General features: G+C 39.2%; 1 protein-coding gene across 2 annotated transcripts in view; it reads right to left on the reverse strand.

Moving 5' to 3' along the window:
• Positions 1-20,886, reverse strand: part of Xkr4 (XK related 4) — a 415,115-nt gene that overhangs the window by 9,142 nt on the left and 385,087 nt on the right. Inside the window, exons 3-4 of one of the 2 annotated variants that reach the window (XM_063258493.1) lie at positions 4,589-8,038; positions 1,262-1,412 (exon numbers count right to left, since the gene is read on the reverse strand). In XM_063258493.1, coding sequence (XP_063114563.1) covers positions 7,092-8,038 — 947 coding nt within the window. In that variant the 3' untranslated portion in view covers positions 1,262-1,412; positions 4,589-7,091. The remainder of the gene's footprint in view (positions 1-1,261; positions 1,413-4,588; positions 8,039-20,886) is intronic. The other variant, XM_003465985.4, reaches the window with a different exon arrangement.

The raw sequence follows: 20,886 nt of genomic DNA on the forward strand, positions 1-20,886 counted from the left end.
GAAGGCCACCATTCTAACCTTGGGAGGTCTCACTTTAGAACCAACTCACAAGGGACAGTAGCTGAGATTCTTCTGGGAGTTTGTTATCCTGAAACACCTAATAGGTGCTAATAAAGGCTGTTTTCCTAAAACAGCACAACACTTCCGACCCTTAGGATGTTGCTTACTTTCAAATCTTTTCTTAAAAGGAAATATCAAGACTGTATTTTTTAATGGTCATGGTTTTAAGTTAAATACAATATACCGAAACAATATTTCAGCTTTCTTACTTTGATTCAGAAATACTTCTGGAAGCCATAAGAACAAGCCCTAAGTTTTTCTGTTTAATTGTAGTCATCTAATGTCGATTTATCTTTGAATTTACCTCATAATTTCGTGCTTGCCATTGAGGGTAATTATTTACTATGAGCTGGGGAACGTTTACATTCATTTTTTAAATATAAAATTAGTATAGGGATTGGAAAGAGAAGTAATAGTGTGCAAGAACAGAAATGAGATAGAGGTGAAATCAGAGAGTTCTGACTCGGCAAACTGTGATCTTTAACCAAAAACCCCTCAGCACTGATCTGTGAGCTGCTGAAATGTAGAAATCCTCTCGCACTTGACTACACGTTGCCTGATAGTCCTGGATGTAGAGGTTGTGCTTGTAGAAGGAAAGACAGAGGGAATCTGTAGTGGTTTAATGTGAAATACTGATTACAAAGTTACCTTTCCTGTTTGGGTCTCACAAAAGTGATGAAGTAGCATTTGGATTTCATTTAGATGCTGTATCCTATGCAAAATTAGTGACTTCTAATTCAACGTAATCTCTTAAAGATCAGCTTAGATCAAAGCAGAAAGATAGATGACTGAGTGTCTCTTAAAATAGTACATTGAGATGATCATTAAAAAATTTTTTTTTTAAAAATAAATACCAGGACTGAAAAGGTTTACGGGTTATTGTTGGCTACCATTTTCAGCCTCAGTTCCAACAACACACACAGCTTGATGTGCAATGGCATAGTCAGGTGGGTTACACTACCAGTTTGTCAAACTACATTTAAAGAGAAAAGGGAAAAAAGTGTTAATTATTTTATCCTTCAAACCAACAAATATTTGATAAAAGCTTTATTCTTTGCATCTAGCTAACTCACCAGTCTAAGATAAGGTTTCCAGACTTAAGTGATGGTTTAAACGAATGGTTTAAAAATCCATTGAAATGTTAAATTTTTCAATCTCAAGATATTAACCAGGGAAAATGATAGCAATCAAATAGAATTACCTTATAACTTAAAAATAATGTCACTGCAGAGACTTGTTAGGTCTGTGGCCTTCCTTTTTCCTTCCTTCCTTCCTTCCTTTTTCTTTCATTGTCTCAGTCTCTCATCAGTATGTCAAAGGGATTGGTGAAATTTATTTTGCAGTCTACCTATCTAGATGACAGTATCATACATGTACAGAATACAAGAGAAGCAAAGTTAATTTATATTTATTACAATTTAGTGCAGAAGAAGGCTATGGAGGGACTGCTGTCTGGAGTGGAAGGACTGCATTGATCTGTCTTCTACAAACTAGAATTGCAGGTGGCAGATTTCTGTTTTTAATGGTTGACCTTGTTTTCTTTTAAATTTTTATTCTGAAAGACATCTTTGACTTTAAAAGGAAATTTTCCTGGAAAACGCTGGTCATTTGAATCTGATTCTCTTGAAGACTTGCCAAATCAGAAGCAGATTTTTGTGGAATATTCACTGGCCTTCTGGGAGGACTTTCAGTTGTTAAAAGTTGTGTTCCACTTTCAGCTCCACTTTTCCTTATCTGAGGGGCCTTTGGTAAGTTGCTTAATGACCTGAGCTGAAGTTGCACCAGACAGAAGTGGTACTGAACCCAAAGACAGTTGTGAGCACTAAGTGAGATCCCAGAGACAATGAATTTTAGCACAGCACAAGGCACATCACTAGTGCACACGTGGTATCAGTATGGGAAATGGAGCTGCAGGAAAATCTAAGAGAAGACAATATACTGAAAGCAAAAATTGAATTTAGTTAATGTATTTGTGACTTAGGCTATGTAAGCATAATACAAAAACATTGCAGCAAAACGATTAAACATGTCAGAGATAATAGGCTGCTTGAAATTTAGTAGAACCTAGGGCCCCAGGGTCCTAAGTTTGGCTTTTCTGGGCTGACTGCCTGCCTACAATACAACAAATTCTGATAATTTTTCCCTTGTGGATTCTAAAGAAAGAGTTTTGGGTGGATAGTGAAATCACATGTGACTTCTTCCACTCAAGGGAAAGTCTCTGCACCCCTTATTTCTGTGGGCACACGGCTGTTTGCCACTTCCATTGGCTTCCTGTTTCAGGAGCAGGCAGCTTGTGAGCTAGCCCAATTGCTGCAATTAACAAAATTAAATGGCGCATTATGCTTTTACACAATCCCACCCACATTCTGCAGTTTTGATTTAGTGTGAATCCCATGGAAGTTGTCCATCATGGGCACATACTGGAATTCCTACCATGTGTCCATTTCAAGACTGCAATCGGAGAAGATGCACATTCAAGGAGAGCTCACAGGTGCCCAAGTGAAAAAGGAATACTATCAAATGTTCAGATCCCTTCTCAACCTGACTCGGTTCGGGGTGAAGGACTCAGCACTAGGGGCCAGAGAGAAAGAACCCTTCTTAGCCATCTTGAAGTGCTCAAGCAGCAAGTGGGAAGAGTGTTATGAGTTGGAAGCTGGCAGATAGGATGATTTTGATTGCTTTCCAAAGTGACATTGATTGCTGACATAAAAGATTGTGAATTGATCCGTCTCTATCACTGAAATTAGACAAATGACCAGCTCAGTCCTGCCATGCTGTGACCCTGGCTGCAGCCGTCCTCTGAGCTAGATTTTGAAAGACAGTCTGAGCTATTTTTAAAAAGGCTTTAAGGAATTCTCCTTTGAATCATAAAAACACAGACATGTCATCCAGTCTTTATATAGCAACAGTGACGGCTAATGGCGACGATGTGTGGAGAAGTTAAGAGAGCATATATTTAGTCAGGAAAATGGCTCCTTAGAAAAAAGTCACTTGGATTCTTGTCTAAACATTGTGTCAGAACTCAATGGCATTTGGTGCATTTCAAAGTGAGAGTGCAACTTTATACGGTTCAGGTAAGGATACCAGCGGTGTTCCTTGCTCAATTCAATTTGCTCAATAGGAGAAACTTTGAAATGATGCAAACCTGCTTAAAAGATGAGATCTTTAATGCGTGATAAGTTCAATCAAGCTAAGAGGCACTGAACTATATGTAGGATCTCTAGATGAAGTTCACAAATGTGCTATGTCGTACACGCAAGGGCTATACACATGGGTCACTTTGGAAAAGGGATGGAACAGCCTTCTTAACTAAACGTTTCTGTGTCAGTAACACTCAACTTTATATTTAGTGAAGAGTGATATGCATTTCCTCCTTTCCTCCATTACTTTAGTAACACCTCCCAAACGAGTCTTTTAAAGTCATTGAGATTTCAATTAATCCTTTAATTGGTTAGCACTGTTACTTCATTTATGCATAGAGCAAAATAAATTGGACATTTAGGAACTAATTAAAACTTCTTTATTTTACTTTCATCTTTAGATTATCGTGGTATTTTATCTTTTGCTAGCCCTTGAATTAGGTAATCTTGCCCTGCTGGTAAGAGAATTAACTTCTTTTGTTGGATTAAATGCATTCATCCCAACTGGATGGCAACTAAGTGTCTGTAAAGTCAGGGTTACTGGACTAGAGGATAAATAGCTAAGGTAGTGCAAATGTGTGCAAAGAATATGTAATGGGCGTGGTCACTGGGGAAAAGCTCTGTTTTTTTCTTCCACACAAATACTTGAAGTCTTCGTATGATTAAGAGACACATTACATATATTCTTTAAATACGGAGTCATTTAGAAACAGTAGTTTAAAAGTATAAAAATTATAATATTTTCACTTTAGAAAATGTTATGCGCCTGTTAAGACCAGACACCTTAACAGAATCGAAACTGACTCAGGCCGGAACGTCTGAGACCCAGGATAAAGAATCCTTCTCCCATTTGCATGTTAGTAGTGGCTCATTCCTTTAAGACTTGTTACTTTCTGTGGAGAATGTAGTGAAAATGAAATTTTAGGGAGAATTAGAACATAAATACAAAAATCCAAATCAATAGATATAAATACAAAAATCACTGATGAAATCCTACTACTTGAAACTGTTTCCTGTGTCTCTAAAAACTAATAAATCTTCTTATAATCACAAGAGTTGGAAGTGGTGTGCTTTTTGAATCATGAAAACAAGAGTAAATCATGATTGACCTTCCCATTGTTCTTGAAATCTTGTGAAAAATTAGAGTTTATATCATGGTAGATACATGATTTCCTTACCAAGAATTCATTACTAACTGAAATAGCATAATCTTTAAGTGTGTCGGATAATAGACTATCAATTGGGAAATCAATGAATATTCAAAGTTTTACATCTTCCTTACAGTCAGCCTCACCTCCAAGGACAACATTGCTGTCTATTACATGGTTCTTGTGCAACTCTTAAAATGGTCTATGAGGGAGCAAGCTGAGAAATAACTGAGAACTTACATGGTGGAAGAGTGAAGGGGCCTGCAGCCTTTGTGTTGCTTGACCTTGTTACACTGTAATCAGTTATTTATTCATGGTTTCAAAGGTTTAGTTCAACTGAGAAATTCAATTTCCAAAGATCGATTAAAAGTTATCTTGGAACTAATGAAGCTAATAACTCATGGTTCTGCACAGAAGTGAAGACTTTGTCAAAAATGATCACTTTTTCCTTCACAGTGGGGGTGAACTGTTGCACAAAGTGCTGACAAGAATCATGTCCTCCTGGAGCTTTACTAGTGACACAGATCATCTTTCCACATTCCATCCGATGATTAATCTTTCTTAGTGAAAATCTTGCTTGGAGGATCAAATTACGGAGTACTAGGAAATATGTCTACTGATAAAAATTGTTTATCTTTTAAAAACTGCTTTGAGGCTTTGTACCAAAACAAGTCCTAGGTTAAGCCCTCTGTCATTTTCTGTGGATGTCATCATAGGGGTGGCAGTCTCTGGGTGACACACACGTTACAGGTGACAGCTGTAGAACTTAACTATTTGTAGTGACTTGGACAATCCAGATAAGTGAATGATTAGGTTAAACTGACTCCCTCCCTCCTTCCAAGTGACTTCATTAATCTTTAGTATATCAGTGGGGTTAGTATAAAACCTAGGAAGGATATTTAAGACATCTTCCACTGTGGTCAGGTTTGTTACAATGGACCGATGAAAGTAATCATTTACATCTTTGATTTTGTGGGAAACATTGGCCAGTCTTGACAAGCCCTTTCTATTTAGGCTACTTCTCTCTTCATTGATATTCTGATAGCACCCCTGGCCAGGTTCCTGGGGACACCAACTTGCAAAGTAGAGTGTTCTTGCATGAGACAAGTGTTTTCAATCTGCCAATGAAGGCTGATGGATTTGTGGACCAGTTTCTGACATCCCAAGTAATTACAATGCTTGAAGTATTTTAAATAATTCCAGGTCTATAAAAAAAGTGATAATGCCTATATGCATACCCTATATATTTTATTACAAAAATATTGAAATAATCCATGAGTTATTCCACTCTGCACCAACTATAAAAAAATACTATCAAAGTTTGACCGGCACTTTTAATGCAACAAAAAGCACCATGACCAAGGACACTGAGAACAGAAAGCAGGGAATGTTTACTTGCTGGACGGAGGTATTTAAAACCAGAAGCTTGTAAGAGTACGACTTTACAGATGATTCAAATATAAATCTTAGCTGGATGTAGTGATAAGCCCTCAAGCAGTTCAGAGGGTTTCCTCAGAGCATATTCACTGCATTTGTATGCTCATACTTACTAAAGTATCCCAACGCCTAAAAGACAAGTCACTCTGACCTTGGATTGGGGATGGGTAAGTCTGTACACAGTGGAGAGCGTGATTGTTTATCCTCTTGTCTGCTTTTGGGGGGCTCATGCCACATACTCTCAGTGGTTGGAGCTTCCACGTCAGTCCTCTGGTTGGATGGAGTTTGGCACGGTAAAGGTGTGGTTTGGCGTCTTCCGGAATCAATTTGCTCACATATACACAGAGTGAGCCCCTCACTCTGCAGTTGCAGCCAGCCTATCTCTCTCCCTTACATTCCAATGTGAGCTGCTCATATCTGGGAACTGGATTGTCATTTTGTCTCCCCCAACCTTCTCTTTGTATAGCTATTAACTTTTTGCAATTGAATACTGAATCATGACTATTGTTTCATTTATATCACAAAGTTATCGAGCTCCTTGGTCTTGTTGAAAGCCATACATGTGCTGCATAGGATTTCTGTCACAAAAGATGTTTTCAACTGAAAGCTGAAAATAAAAAAACAAATCCGGAAATGTGTAGAAAACAAATCATTCCATCACTGCTAACACATGTGTAAACGAACTTGAGTTTACTGTCCACTTCTTCACACATAGTAACGGTTTTCAAATGAGGAAATGGTTTATGAATTCTTTTCTAAGGAGTATTATTTTTTTTCTCCTGGAGCCTTGAGGGATACATTTTCTATCTCTTTGTTCTTACATTCCTGTGGGAATCAGAGCTTTCAGTCAAGAAAAATCACCTAAGCTATTTTAACAGAGACAAGTGTGAGTGTGTGCATGTGTGTGTGTGAGTGTGTGTGTATGTCAGTGAATGTATGAATATAGCTTTATGTGAAACTCAGTAAACTCCATCAGAACACCCTATTGACTGGAGATGTTTTCTGTGATAATAGTACCCTCTGGTGGTGCTGGATGCGCTCCCAGACTGCAGGAGGAGTTTGGGAGCAACAGTCATAGGAAATTGGTGTTGGCTCCTTCAGGTGGAGTAAGAGGCTCTCAGTGCTGCTGGTTTGAAAGGAGCCCAGCAACAAGCAGTCAGCTGATGAAGATTAATCCACGATTATGATGATGGTCACACTAAGAACATTACAGCCCGTCGCCCTACTTAGGATGAAGTGTTGTTATTGCCACGGCCCTGCTGTCACCCCTCTTCTGGACACTGTGGCTCCCACAAGTCCTTCTGTTTTATAAAGTGGTTTCATATTCCAGCCGCTCCTGAATAAGGGCATCGTCTTTGTACTGCAGCCTTGGAGGAGAGGGGGAACATTCAAAGGCTAAAATGGCCTTTCGTAGGCTTCGGTCCAACACGTGTCTCTCCCAAGCTGGGTACCTATTCCTGAACAGGTCAATTTTAATGACCGATTCTTCAATCCGTGGTGGGCGAGATGATGGGGTGGACGGGGCAGTGGGCCTCACCTGAAAGACAGGCACACACCCATCGCGCTCTGCAAACTTCTGATCACGCTCACCCGAGACATTTCGGTTGTTAGAGATGGACCGGAGGGTGCTTGTGGCCACTTCTGGAGGCAGAGAGAAGGCAGTGACGGGGTCCTCACAAGCACAACTCGGTGACTGCCCAAACCTGGGCCCATTGGGATGGAAAAAGGCATAATACATCAGCATAAAAACCACGCCGGTGAGAAAGCTGCTGAACACCACACAGAGTGCCGGAATGGCAAAGGCGTCTGCTATCTGGGGAGCCTTGTAGAGGTACCAGAGTGCACTCAAAGCAGTGTTTTCCAGAAGGATCACAAAATAGTAAATGAACAGCCTGCAGCGTGTCCTGCCTTCCTTGACATTGAACCAACTGAAGATGTAGATGATCCCCACCACCATGTCGAACACGATCTCTTCCCATTTGGTGATACAGAATTCTGTCTCACAGTGGACGATCCAGAAGGTCATGATGCACCAGTGGAGAACAATGAAGATCCCGAAGTACAGCTGGAAAACCGAGGCGAAGAGAGCGAAGGTGATGACTCTGGCGGCGATGGTAAAGAAGTGCCAGCAGAACTGGATGATGACAGCCATGTAGCTGATGGGCTTCTTGTCATCTCTAGAGTCTCGCAGGGCCTTCTGGTAAGAGGCCAGGGCCCAAGCCAAGGAGACTAGGGAGGCTGCCGCTGTGAAACCTGCAGAGATAAACAGGAAGTATTTGGTCAATGGCCAGATTTGGTGACGCTGCTAGAACCCATGTCACACAGAACTGTTGCTTGGCATAGCATGGCTTTGAAATTAAGGTTCTCTAAGTTTAACTCAACTGACTGTTTAGATGGGGTTCTAGTCTCTGGTTTATGCAGAGCAAATTACTTGCAGAAGGCATGAATCGAGTGGAAATGATACTCACAATCATAGTGAATCTGATATTGGCAAAGACGCTAGGATTTAACTCTGGGTATTTGGTGTAAATGGATCCAAGAGCTAGTTTTTTTTTTCTTTTCTTTTTTTTTTAAAATAATCACAGTCTAGAAGTTGAAAGAACTGGATTTCTGTTTCAGCTTGACCACTTAGTACCTGGACAATCATTGGCAATCATCCCTGAAGCTGGCCACCACCAAGGCTCCCTGTTAATGTGAAAGAAAGCACCACCGTATCTCAAGAAGCTTGAATGACCAGCTGGTTTGCCTTTCGACTTTCCAGCAAGAATAAATGTAGTTCATTCACAAAAGAGAGATTTTTCTTTCTTTAAAATAAGGAAAGGCATCTAAAGGACAACTTTGGCAACGTTTCCTGTGGTAATCGGTTGACAGTTTGTCCTAAGTAATCCAGTACGCTCCTTGCAGCTGGCCTGTGCCTACTGGCTTTCCCTGCAAAGCACTAATGTCCACTTACTGTCATTTATCTCTTAGCTTTAATAAATCAGAGATTGTATTAAAATCATTTTTAGCTGCTTCTTTTATTTTGTCATTGTATCAGCCTCATTTGGTTAGTATTCCATCTAAAAGTAGGTTTTTAATCTCTAGAAATCATTTTTATTGCTTTATAGACAAAGGTCATGTCTATGGTCCAGATGTAAATAGGGCTTACCTAAAAGCATACCAGCCTCCTGGGAAAGAGTTCTATGAGAAACTCTCCTTTGTCACTGGTCTATTACATCAGTCCACATTGCAGCTGGTTTATGTAAGGAGCTGTGTCAAGACTTTCCAATGCTAAAAATGGTCTCACGGATTTTAAAGTTCAGCTGACCTTTTCTTTATTAGGTCTATCATTACCCATAAGCCAGCTGCACTGTGCTCTTTTTTCCTCTTTGGTTATCATGCAAGGCCAGTTGATTGCAAAGAGTTTAGGACAGAATCAGTTATTTTTTAATTATGAAAAAGAACTATTATTTACTATCCTTGCAAAATAATTTAAAACAATGATTCTTGTGGGAAAAGTTCACATGAATTGATACCAAAAATTCAATTCAGTAATTATTTTTAATAATTTTTAAATGAAACAATATATTCCAAGAGCCACTTCTCATACTTGCAACCAGTAACTAGAAGAACGTCCAGACGTGGGTCCTGAGCTCTTCAGAGGTTTTTCTGGTTAGCACAAAAATGTTCCTTGCTGTATGTTACAGGCGGCTAGCTATTGGTGATACTTCTGGGTAGTCAGAGGTTAGTACACACAGGAGTTTATAATAACTGAATCTTGGTGTGATGGAAAACATCAATTAAAAAGGAAACTCAGGAGTGAAAAGAGAGTGAAGGCAGCAACACGAAAAAATAAAGAAAGGGGATGAAAATCAAAGGTAACAATAGTCACTATGCAGGCTATGTACTTATGATCAGTTTGGGATTCAAGAAAAAATAGTCAAATTTAATCTCAAAACTTTTGTATAGCATAGAAGCAGCAAATGCCTTGCTCTTTATCTGTACCATTTGGAACCAGAAGCTTCTTGAACAGAGGGAGCACTTTAAGATTTTAAGCATAGATTCTTCAACTTTGGTGCTTTGGGAGACCACATATTTTAATCCCATGGAGAAGAGCTGTTGAGAAGTTCGAAGTTGTTCAGAAGAAAAGAACAGAGCTAAGTAACTGTGGAAATGTCATTTCTTGATGCTGATATAGCAATCCATGGTGATCGTCTAGAATATATTATAAGACAATTCATTACCTATGTGGGTTTAGTTATAGAGCACATAGTAGTGTGTGATCACATGGGAGAGATCATGGCCTTCTTCTTAGAGGAAGTGTCATCACTGGGCTTTGCCACAAAACAAAATTGTGAAAGTAAATACCAATGAAAGAAATTCCTACAGAATTCAGAGGAAAAGGGCAAAGAAATTAAGAGGAGAAAAAGAGATGTAGAGGCCCTGTTCAGTAAATTCAGTCTACTTAGTGTAGGAATACCTGAAATAGAAAACAAAGCAAATGAAGCCAAAACAATAATTTAGGAAATAACTGAAGAAAAATTTCCAGAGTTGAAGAACAAAGTAGTCCTGCAAAGGAAGAAGGCTCATAGGATATCTTTAAAATATTTTGAGGTGAAAGCAACGCCTAGATGCATCCTAGAGACTTTTTAAAATTTCGATGATAAAGAGAAAACTTTCCCAAACGTCTAGACAGAGAAACCAGGCTACCAATAAAGGAGCAAAAATCATACTGACCTCAGCTTTTTCTCTTGCAGTTCTAAATGCAAGAAGACAATGGAGGAACATCTATAGACTTTTAAGGGAGAATAATTTTTAACCAAGAATCATATACTTTGCCAAGCTAGTGTTTGTGTATGAAAGCAACTAGAAGACATTCTCAGATATCAAGGGTTTAAGAAAGTATATTGACTAAGAAACTTCTCTGAGAATGTTGGTGAGTGATTTATTGCAGCCAACACAAAAATTTAAAATAAGAGGGAGCTAATTTTATGAAAGATCTGATGGATAAAACAAGTTAAGAAGGATGAGGAATAAAATTGTTATATATAGGATAATAAACCCAAATATAAAATATAGTGGTATCTTGGTTTGTGAACTTAATTTGTTCCATGATGACCATTTGTGTGGAAAGATGGCTGCAATCCTGTTTGTCACCAGCTGCAATTTGCAAACAAAGGCTAAATTTTGCCAAGTGTTTTTATTTGAGAACTAAATTGTTGGTAGACAAAATCGATTGTGAACTGTAGATTTGTAAGCTTAATCTAAAATTTTCAATTTATGTCATTTTTAAACTATCAAAGTACATGTCAATACGCAGCGTATTGGGCAAATAAATAGTTTTATTTTTGCCATGCAATATTATAAAAATGCATGTTGTTAAGCCAAGTTTGTATTAGGTAAAAGTGCTTTGTTCTTGTGGATAGGGAAAGTAAAAGACATGCTGAATATTAATCTGACAAAATTGGAAAATGGTACAGTTTTATTTCCTTAAAAAACTCACAAGTTCATAAGGTTAATACTGATAATGTAAGGCACCAATTTCCAAAGCACTGATTTGAAAGGGTTGGATATGTTTGAAATACTGAATTGGGAAGCCAATACTGTATCAGGTGGCAGTTCATCAAAGTCAGTTTGTAACTGAGTTGTGGACAAAACGAGATTTATACATTTCAAGCTTCTGAAATTGAAAACAAGTGAAAAACCAAGAAAAGGTAGCAAAAGAAAATTACCAAAGATGTGTTAAAACTTGCATAAAAGTTACTAAGAGCTATAGATGAATTATATTCATAAACTGACTAAATTAAGATCCAAATTGAGTAAAAAATAAAAATCAGTCCCTGATCTGAGACGCATTTGTATAAAACAAAGGTTCAAGGAATTTAAAGGTAGTAGAAACTCTTTGGTCCTATAAATGAAGAATAACATGCTTACTAGGCAGAAACAAGGATATTACAAGAAATTTCACATTTAAGAAACTATGTGGCTTTCACATTATTGTTCAATGTCTTGATGTGGGTGGTAGTTTTACTCTTTTAAATTAATATAAATACAAATATTTTAAGACACTTAAAGTTGATGATTTATGTACTTAAAATTCATTGAGTAATCTGTTAAAGAGAATATTTGCATCCAAAATAAAGAGAAAAAAAAAAAGAACAAATTTTTAAGCGTGGCATTCCTCTGCTAATATGTTAGAACCCCCTTTTTTTCACATCCCCTTTCTCTAAGCACCTGAATGTAGTTACATCCTCACTGAGATGACATTATTGGTCAGACACTGGCAAAGGGGCCCAACTGGAAAAGGAAAATCTGTTTCTACAGTTTTCACCCAAAGATCCTAGACTGTCTTTCAAAGATGTGGAGAAAAAGTTCAGGCTGAGTAATTTGCAATCTGAAATACTCCAAAATTCAAAATATGTTGTGTGCCCACATGACATCACAGATGGAAGATTTGTGACAGGTTGTAGTCAAAATGCAGATGCCCTACAAATATTATATAAATTCACCATCGGTTTGTGTGGGCAAGATGCATATGAAGCATAAATGAACTTTATGTTCAACTTGGGTCCCATCTCCAAGCTGTCTCATTATGCATATGGAAATATTCCAAAGTTGGAAACAGGATCAGAAATCTGAAAACTTCTCATCCTAAGCTTTCAGAGAAAGTATTCTCAACTTATAGTAACAGATTTTAAGTACACAGCAGCACAAGATTGACACAAAATGTTATAAGATGAGAAGAATAGAAAAATGAGCATCATCTAAATTCTCTGGTAACTTTTACCCCTTTTGTTTGCATGTCCTAAAAAAAAATTCAGTTCGTGGTTGACATTCTGGAATTTAAAATTATATCCTGGCATTAGAAAAGCAAGGAAGTACTTGCTATCAACAATGAAAAGAAATTGTGTGTCCTTTGCGCCCAATCCTTTAACATTCTCTGCTTTACCTATAATCAGAATTTCTTTCCTCCGTTTGATTATGATTTTCTTTTTTTTGTATTTAGCAATTAATTTTTAGGAGAGAAATATATGTCTGAACAGAAAGATGGGGCTATTTTAGAATTGAGAACTGCACCTTCCCTTCCTGAATCTTCCCTTCAACAGTCCTTTTTTAACCCATTATAATTACAGTAATCAATTACAAACTTACACCTGCCAAAGGACGCTGAGATCTTTTGTTCTTTGTTGAAATAATCTCAGCCTGGTTGTTTGCAGTGCCAAGACAGTCTCCCTCAGCAGGGCAGGGCACTGCCTGACTGCTGGGTACAGTTCTCGGAGAAGCTGACTTGTGATGGCACAGAACTCACAGCTCTAAGTGTTAACAAGGAACATTGTAAGTTTTTGTTTAAAAATAACTCAAAATTACAGAACAATTGTACAACTAAAATTAGCATACCGAACACCTATATATCTTTTGCCAGGTAATCATTTGGTTACTTACCATGAATAGGATATTATTTTACATAACCACAGTAAAGTTATCAAATTCAGTCAATTCAACATTGACACAAGAAGTTTGTCTTTATTTCCTTTTTTTTTTTTTTTTTTTTTTTCTTTTTGAGACAACTTTTCATTATGTAGCACAGGCTGGCCTCAAACTCAAAGTGATCCTTCTGCCTCAGCCTCTTGAGTGCTGGCATTATGGGTATCTACCACTTCTTCATATTTTTTCAGTCTGGTACAGGATTAAGTATGAGCTAAGAAGGTGGTTTTGGTTGTTATATCAATTTAGTTTTCTTTTATCTGGAATATTTCCACAGACTTTCTCTGTCTCTTACGTCAACATTATTTGAGGGTAGAGGGCCTCAAAAAAGGAAAATAGTGCTCATCATATTTGGTTTGTGTTTTCTTTACTCATGGTTAAATACAAGTTATGCATCTCAGGCAGAAATATGTTTGTGACACTCAGCAATATTAAAACAAAAAAATATAAAAATTCTTTCAGTGTTCCTGGGACATAATATATCAGTTTAGGTTTGCTTTCAAAATAATTAATTGCGTATCACTTATGAAAAGTTTTAGGATCAAAATACAAACACAACTAGGGGGACTCGAAAGGCTTCATTGTTTCTTAAAGTGTTAAATGGATGATTAGACCTCTGAGACTAATGAGTGCAATGATCTCATTTTTAAGAGCTTAAATAATTTATCTTCCCTCCTTTCTGCTTTCCACCTGTCTCAGGGGAAAATTGTCCTTAATTTATTTCTAAGCTAATCTTCCTGTTTCCTCAAGAAAGGACCCATTCGGTTTTGCCTCTCTCTGTACAGCATCCGTTTCTCCCCACGAGCTTCTTCCTGGGCCTGACACTCCTGTAGCAAGCCGCCATCCACCTAAGCAACATTATCCACTTGATTTTATCCCTCTGCTTTAACTCAGCACCTGTTTTCCCTCCTGTTTGTCACTTTCTCAACTCCTCATTTTTGTCCACCAGCCCCTGAGATACTGGTTTGGCTTAGCTCGAGCACCTGGGTCCTCTTCCCTTCCCAGTTAGAGAGCCTCCCACTCGGCCCCGGCCTGGCCCTGCATCTGTGCCACCAGCTGATGCTCTCCTGACACCAGCCTTCTCCCTTGGCTGAACTGGCTGTCTAATGGCTTCTCCAGACCTCATCTGGAAGCAAGCTGTAAGCGGCAAGTTTTGCTTTGTTGTGGAAAGAGCGAGATTCCTGGCTTCATCCCCCACTTGGCTGTTACTGTGATGCCTTTCTCAGAATACGAGGGAACATTAATCTTCCTGGAGGTTGCCACAGTACCACAACAGGGTTTTTGCACAGCTTTATTGAACTATCATGCTGCAAAGACACCTAAATCCACACGTTCATAACACAGGCCATTTGGTTCTTCACCTCTGTCACCAGACTGAGAGCATCTAATCTGAGTGGCTTTGCTTTCATTTTCTAGATGATGAATTTAACTTTGGGTCCAACAGTTCAACGGCCATAAAGTTGGAATGATAGTTTATTCCATCATTTGGGGCTTATTACCTAAGTGCATATATAGATATTCCTTCTCTTTAGATGAGGGCGGTAAATGACATAACACCTTTTGAAATGTTGTAACCTAAGAGTTTTGACTTTTAAACCTCTAAACTAGAAGAAGGCTAATTCTAGCCTCTAATTTGTGGTTTTGAATTATTGAAGACATGGCTTAGTAAGCCAGAAATTAGTTTCTCAGCGGATGTCTAAGGTGCTTGTTCGTTCTGAATAAAGAGTTTTCAGAATAAAGGTTATGGATCTAATGTCAGCTAGTTAGCTAATTAACATTTCAAAGGAAGTTAGTAGAAATCAACATTATGCAGTCCAAGTGAACACCAAAGTTTTAAATTTCTACACTCTCTATTTTTGCTTCTTAGGGGGATTTTTTCCCCTTGAGAATGTCTCTTTTCACATTTTTCCTCCTTTCCTTTTACTCTGTACCATTTATCTCTCAGCCTTTCCTATCCGTCTTTTGCTTTTATTCTATCATTCCTTTTCCCCATTTTCTATCCCACTGAACATAATTGGGAGTTGAGTTATTTACAAAGAAATAGTCGTATTAATGAAATAAGGTTTGGCCTCAAAAGTGCCTGAATCCTGAGGGCACCAACCTTGCCAATGGACTGATCCATGAATAAATTCTTTAGCTGAATGGGCTGTTAAGGGGTGCAGGCTGACTGGAGGAGGTAGGCCGTGGGGGCAGGCACCTTGGTAATCTTGCCCCGTCCCTTTTTCTCTTGCCTTCTTTCTGTTTTCCCTGCTTCCCAGCTGCCCCAAGGTGAGCAGCTTTGCTCTGCTATGCTCTTCCACCATGGGATTTCTCCCGTGGAGCCAGCTGATCATGAATTGAAAGCTCTGAAACCATTAACAAAAATAAACCTTTCCTCCTTTAAGTTGTTTCCCTCAGACATTTGGCTGCAGTGACAGCAAGCTGAGTATCATAACCCTTAAAGGATCATGTGCTTGAGCCTCGGTCCCCTGTCTGTGATGCTGCGGCCCGAGAACCTTTACTAGGGTGAGTCTTGTGTGGGGTAATCAGGTCACAGGGCTCCATCTTCAGGGAAGGTGAGCGCCCTCAGGAGAGTGAGGCAGAGCTCACGGAACTGGATCACTTTCACAAGTGAACTGGCACCTCCCCAAGTTCCTCCTCTTCGTGTGCCACTCGCTACTCTCACACATGCTTCTGCTGTTGCGATGCCATCTGCCAGGAGGCCCTCATCTGAGCCAAGCAGATGCTTTTCAGTTTCCAGATCCACAAATCTCATAAACCTCTTCTTTCTTTCTTTCTTTCTTTCTTTCTTTCTTTCTTTCTTTCTTTTTTGGTGGTACAGCTGAATAGCTCAGGACCTTGCACACACTAGGGAAATGCTCTAACTCTGAACTACATCTCGGCCCTGTTTGTTTTCTTTATATGACACCTAGATTTTGAGGAGTCCATGCACTGATTTCTGCAGTGATTCTACAATCTACATTTTCACAGAGAATAAAGAGGTATTGCTCCCCCTATATCTTGCCAGCACTTGTTTTTTTGCTTTGTTGACAATGGTAGCCACTTTGACTGGAGTACACTGTGCCTCTTCTGGGCATACTGCTGGCAGAGTTAAGGACAGTACTGTGACACAACATGTATGCCCGTGTTTATAGCCATAAATTTCACAATAGCTAAGCTCTGGAAATAATCTAGGTATCCATAAGTATATAAGTGCATTGTATATCTATCATCTCTACGAATATTACTCCATCATAAACAATAGTATAAGCATGTCATTTGCAGGAAAATGGATGGATTTTAACATCATAATGTTAGGTGAAATCAGTCAGACACAGAAAATTAAATTACATAGATTCACTCTATGAGAAACCAAAAATATAAATTAATTGAAGAGTAAAATAAACACGAAATGATAAGAAATAATGAAGAGGAACTTTTTGAAAAAGAGGAAGGGTATCCTGGGAAATGGAGAGGGGGACATGTAGAGAAGGGAGGTCGGGGGGGCTGGGGGTTTAGCTCAGTGGCATAAGCACCTGCCTTGCAAGCAGGCGGTCGTGAGTTCGATCCCCGGTACCGATAAAAATGAAAAAGACCAAAAAAAAAAAAAAAAAAAAAAAAAAAAAAGAGAAGGGAGGTTAAAGGAAGATATAATAAATATGTGTATTATAGATAATATACATATACAATATACATACATATGGCAATATCTTGGTTCACCAATGCTTTTATTCTCAAATAATTCATTTGGCAATCTAGAAGCATTTGGCAAAATTTTGCTTTTGTCAGGAACTCTGCATTGAGTGATAAACATGATCAGGGCCATCTTCCTTGCAGAATATGAACATGGATATCTCCAGACTTGGGAATGAATTAAATTGATAAACCAAGGCACCAGTTCATATATAAAATTTGATGTGCATATTATCTATATATATAGCAATTCCCTCAAACAAATGCAATTATTATGTATTACAAGTATCCACTTACAAAATGTAGCCAGTTCCAGGTACACTAGGTCCCCAACCTATGAACACGGCAGCTATAAATTTTCATAGGCAGGGATGGACCTGGTGTTACAGACGTCCATAGATGTGGACAAATCATGGAAGTAGCACACATGTCTACCATTATCATTAAAGGTAACTGTAAAAATAAAAGTTTATTTACAGCTTTACTGTACTGTGCCACCTTTTAAAATAACAATATTTGCAGTATTTTTGTGCTTGTGGTTGGTTTTCCATGCCTTACACTGTAGTTTGTGTCAAAATTGTGTAAGACTCATACTTATCAATGAATCACCAACGCTCTCCTGGAGGGGAACTCATTCATAAACCAGGGATTTACTGTATTGTGTTATAGCATCAGAAAATGGTCTAAGAGTCTCTTGTAACTATTTTATTTCAAAACCTGAGGCTTTTCCCCAAACCCAGCTCCTGTCTAAAGGATGCATCACTAACTCCTGCTTTTCATCACAGGTCACTAGACCTACCTCATGACCTTCCTCTAATTTGTATTCAAATGCAGTTTTAATGAGAGCTGAAGAGAATTCTATTAGAATTCTGGAAAAATAAGCATTTAGAGTATAGTAGAAGGAGTTTGTGTGGAGGGTTGTAGGAAAAAGTTCTATCATCTTAATTTAAATATTTCTTCTTGGAAATAATGAATAAGAAGCTAGTATAACATATAAGATTTAGAAATATAATCCAAAGGTTCCTTTGTTTTGAAACTTCTGGAATAGGAAGGGGTTATTTTTAGCCTACACATGTAAATTCGTTCTTTCCAAGGACTTGCTTCAATGTCAGGTACTCTATTCTTCCCGTTCAGAGCACTTACCCGTTTATAATTATATTTCACTTTGTGCTCATTTAGTCATTATGTTTTTCACTAGAGGGGGCCTTTAGGAAAGGATAAATCCCTGTCTTGTTTTACTTTTCTATTCCTCTTGGCAGTACACAGTGCCTGACAAATATTAAGAATTAGCACTGGGCCAGTGTGGTGGTTCACACCTGTAATCCCAGCAACTCTGGAAGCTAAGGCAAGAGAATGACAAATTCAACCCTGTTTCAGCAATACAGTGAGCCCTTGTCCCAAAATAAAATTTAAAACAAGGACTGGCAATGTAGCACAGTAGGAGAAGGCCCTGGATTCTGTCCCCATTCACACACACACACACACACACACACACGCATGCACACGCACACGCACACGCACACACACCCCATGGGGCGGGGGGTGGGCAGGGGAGGCACTTACAGAAGAAGAGAGAGAAGGAGAGGAAGAATATTCCAAATGTAGAGCCAGAACTGTAGAGAGAATGAGATGCTTGAAAGATTTGCACAATTTTTTTGTGCTCCCCTCTTTCGCTTCTTTGCAATTTATGTTTGAGCCACAAATGACAAAACACTGTGAAATAAAATCTGTAATCCTGTCATGCTGTTTGCAGTCTCGGTGTAAACTAGAATTCCTGGAAATCTCCTGAGAATGCTTCATAGGATTTATAGCCTAATTCCCTAGATGTAGGAGCCTTGAAGAACTGAACCAAGTACTCCAATTCTTTGTTTCTTCAACAAACAAAATGAACTTGTCTCTTTTCTTCTCCTGGGGAGGGAGTGGGGGATCACCTTCCCCTGGAGTAGGTAGGCTGAACGACACTGGGAAAGACCCAACCACTGCTGGTTGACAATCGGACCAGCTGAGGAGAAAGCACCATTTTAAAAAAAGTTTTTTGAAAAATGTACTCTTATGAAAATCTTCTAATGTGCACAAAAGCAGAGAGAATAGTACAGGTGTATCCTTTGCACAGAATCACCTAAAGAGCCCTTGTAGAGCTTGGAATACTCTTTTCCATTTGTAGGCAGAGACAGAATGGCTGGTGTGAGAGGTAACTCACTATCTCAGGGAAGTGTCATGCATCTGACAGCTGGGACTCTACTGGGACATCTCCCCAGTCCCAACCCACTGCTCTGTGGGTCCAGCTGCCTACTCTGTCTCATCTTGCATTTCACTCTTTGTATCTCAGTCACTCTGCCATCACGTCATTTCTTAAATGCAGTGTTGGGTTGAACCTTAAAGCAGTGTCTAGTCCTCAGAGACAGGAAGTGCAGTCTTATGTAAATAGGAGCTGTCTCCAGATAATCCCTCGCCCTCCTTATCCTTCTGATTTCAGCATAGGCATCCTGCATCTGCTCAGGGAAGTCCCAGCCCTCGACCTCAATCCATCCTTCTGTTATAGTCACCCACAACACCTTGACTTTATTCCTCCCAGCACACCCTTGCATTTCCCTACTGCTGTATGTCTGTGCAGATGCAATAGACATGTCTCCGCGGGAAGGCAGGTGATGTTCTCTGGCCTCACTGTCATGTCCCCAGCACCTGTAACTCTACTTGTGTATCGATTTCTTGAATTACTTATGCTTATAGTTTCTCCCTATTTTCTACGATCCTTATCACCAACATTTTGATAACCCTTCTCTGCTGTTCCGTCAACCTTTTTGTTGACTTTAGCATACTTGGAAGACACTTGAAGTATCTTTTCAAAAATAGCTTGGGAATTTATGACTTATCACATGAACCTCCTGGATTGTGAAACGACCATTGGTAACACATGAGATCTCACCATGCACATCATAATTTTTCCCCTAAAGACACAGTCCCTAAACAAACTGACAAAACAAATTTTAGGTGGCAATATGGTTTCTTGTTATCAAGAAACGTTAAGTTTTCATTAGTTCCTCCAAGTCTCATGATCTGACCCAGAACGATGAAGAACAAGGACTAAGCATTCGTTGGGCTCCTACTTTGTGCCCAGTGATAAGCTTAGTACCTACTTGTCCAGTTGAACTCTTACGATAACACTGTGGGACAAGTCTGCTTTTTGCAAACAGGAAAATAGACTCAAACAGTTGATAAATAATTCACCCAAATCATGTGATTCTCAAGAAGAACCAGAACACCTGGATTCCTCTCTCACCACCACAGCACCATATAGACTGGAGCAGGCATCTTCATGAACCCTGGCATGGGGCTGGGGTAGGAGGCGTGTGGGGGGATGGCAGGGATGTAGACACAGACTACCACAGTGAGTTCTTAAACCTCCCACAATCCAGATTCTGAGATGCCATCATGGTGGGCCGTAGACCACCCGGGAAGTCCTTTAAGTAGTGCCACTTCTGCAGGCATCTCACTCCTAATGGGTTCTCTTGGGCCACAACAATCACATTTGTTTTGGATGTAAAAGATCCTGTTTGGGATTCTTTTCATGAAATGGATCAGACGCACAAGTTCCCGGGAGGAAAACCAGGCTTTTCTCCTCTCCATGTTTGCTGATTTATTAACACAACCCTCCTAGTCTTTCTGGATTTTTACCTACAGAAAAATGTTGTCCAATTTGAGCTGAATAATATGATTTAAGAACAGCAGGTCAGACAGGTTGAATATTCAGAGCCACAAGGGTTTCCCATTTCTTCGGCATGCTTGTACTTCATCTTTCAGTTACAAACAGAAAAGGCACTATAGTCACGTGGCTGGAATCATAACAACCCAGCTGGAATGACGGAATAGCTGAAAAAACTATACAGCTTTCTGTTCTCTGACCTTTTTCGGGTGAGGCAAAGGTAGAGAATATCTTTCACTAGGTCCAAGGCTTCCGCAATCAT

This window comes from Cavia porcellus, unplaced genomic scaffold, assembly GCF_034190915.1.
Source record: "Cavia porcellus strain 051 isolate PalLab524CR breed Dunkin Hartley unplaced genomic scaffold, mCavPor4.1 scaffold_11, whole genome shotgun sequence".
Lineage (NCBI taxonomy): Eukaryota > Metazoa > Chordata > Mammalia > Rodentia > Caviidae > Cavia > Cavia porcellus.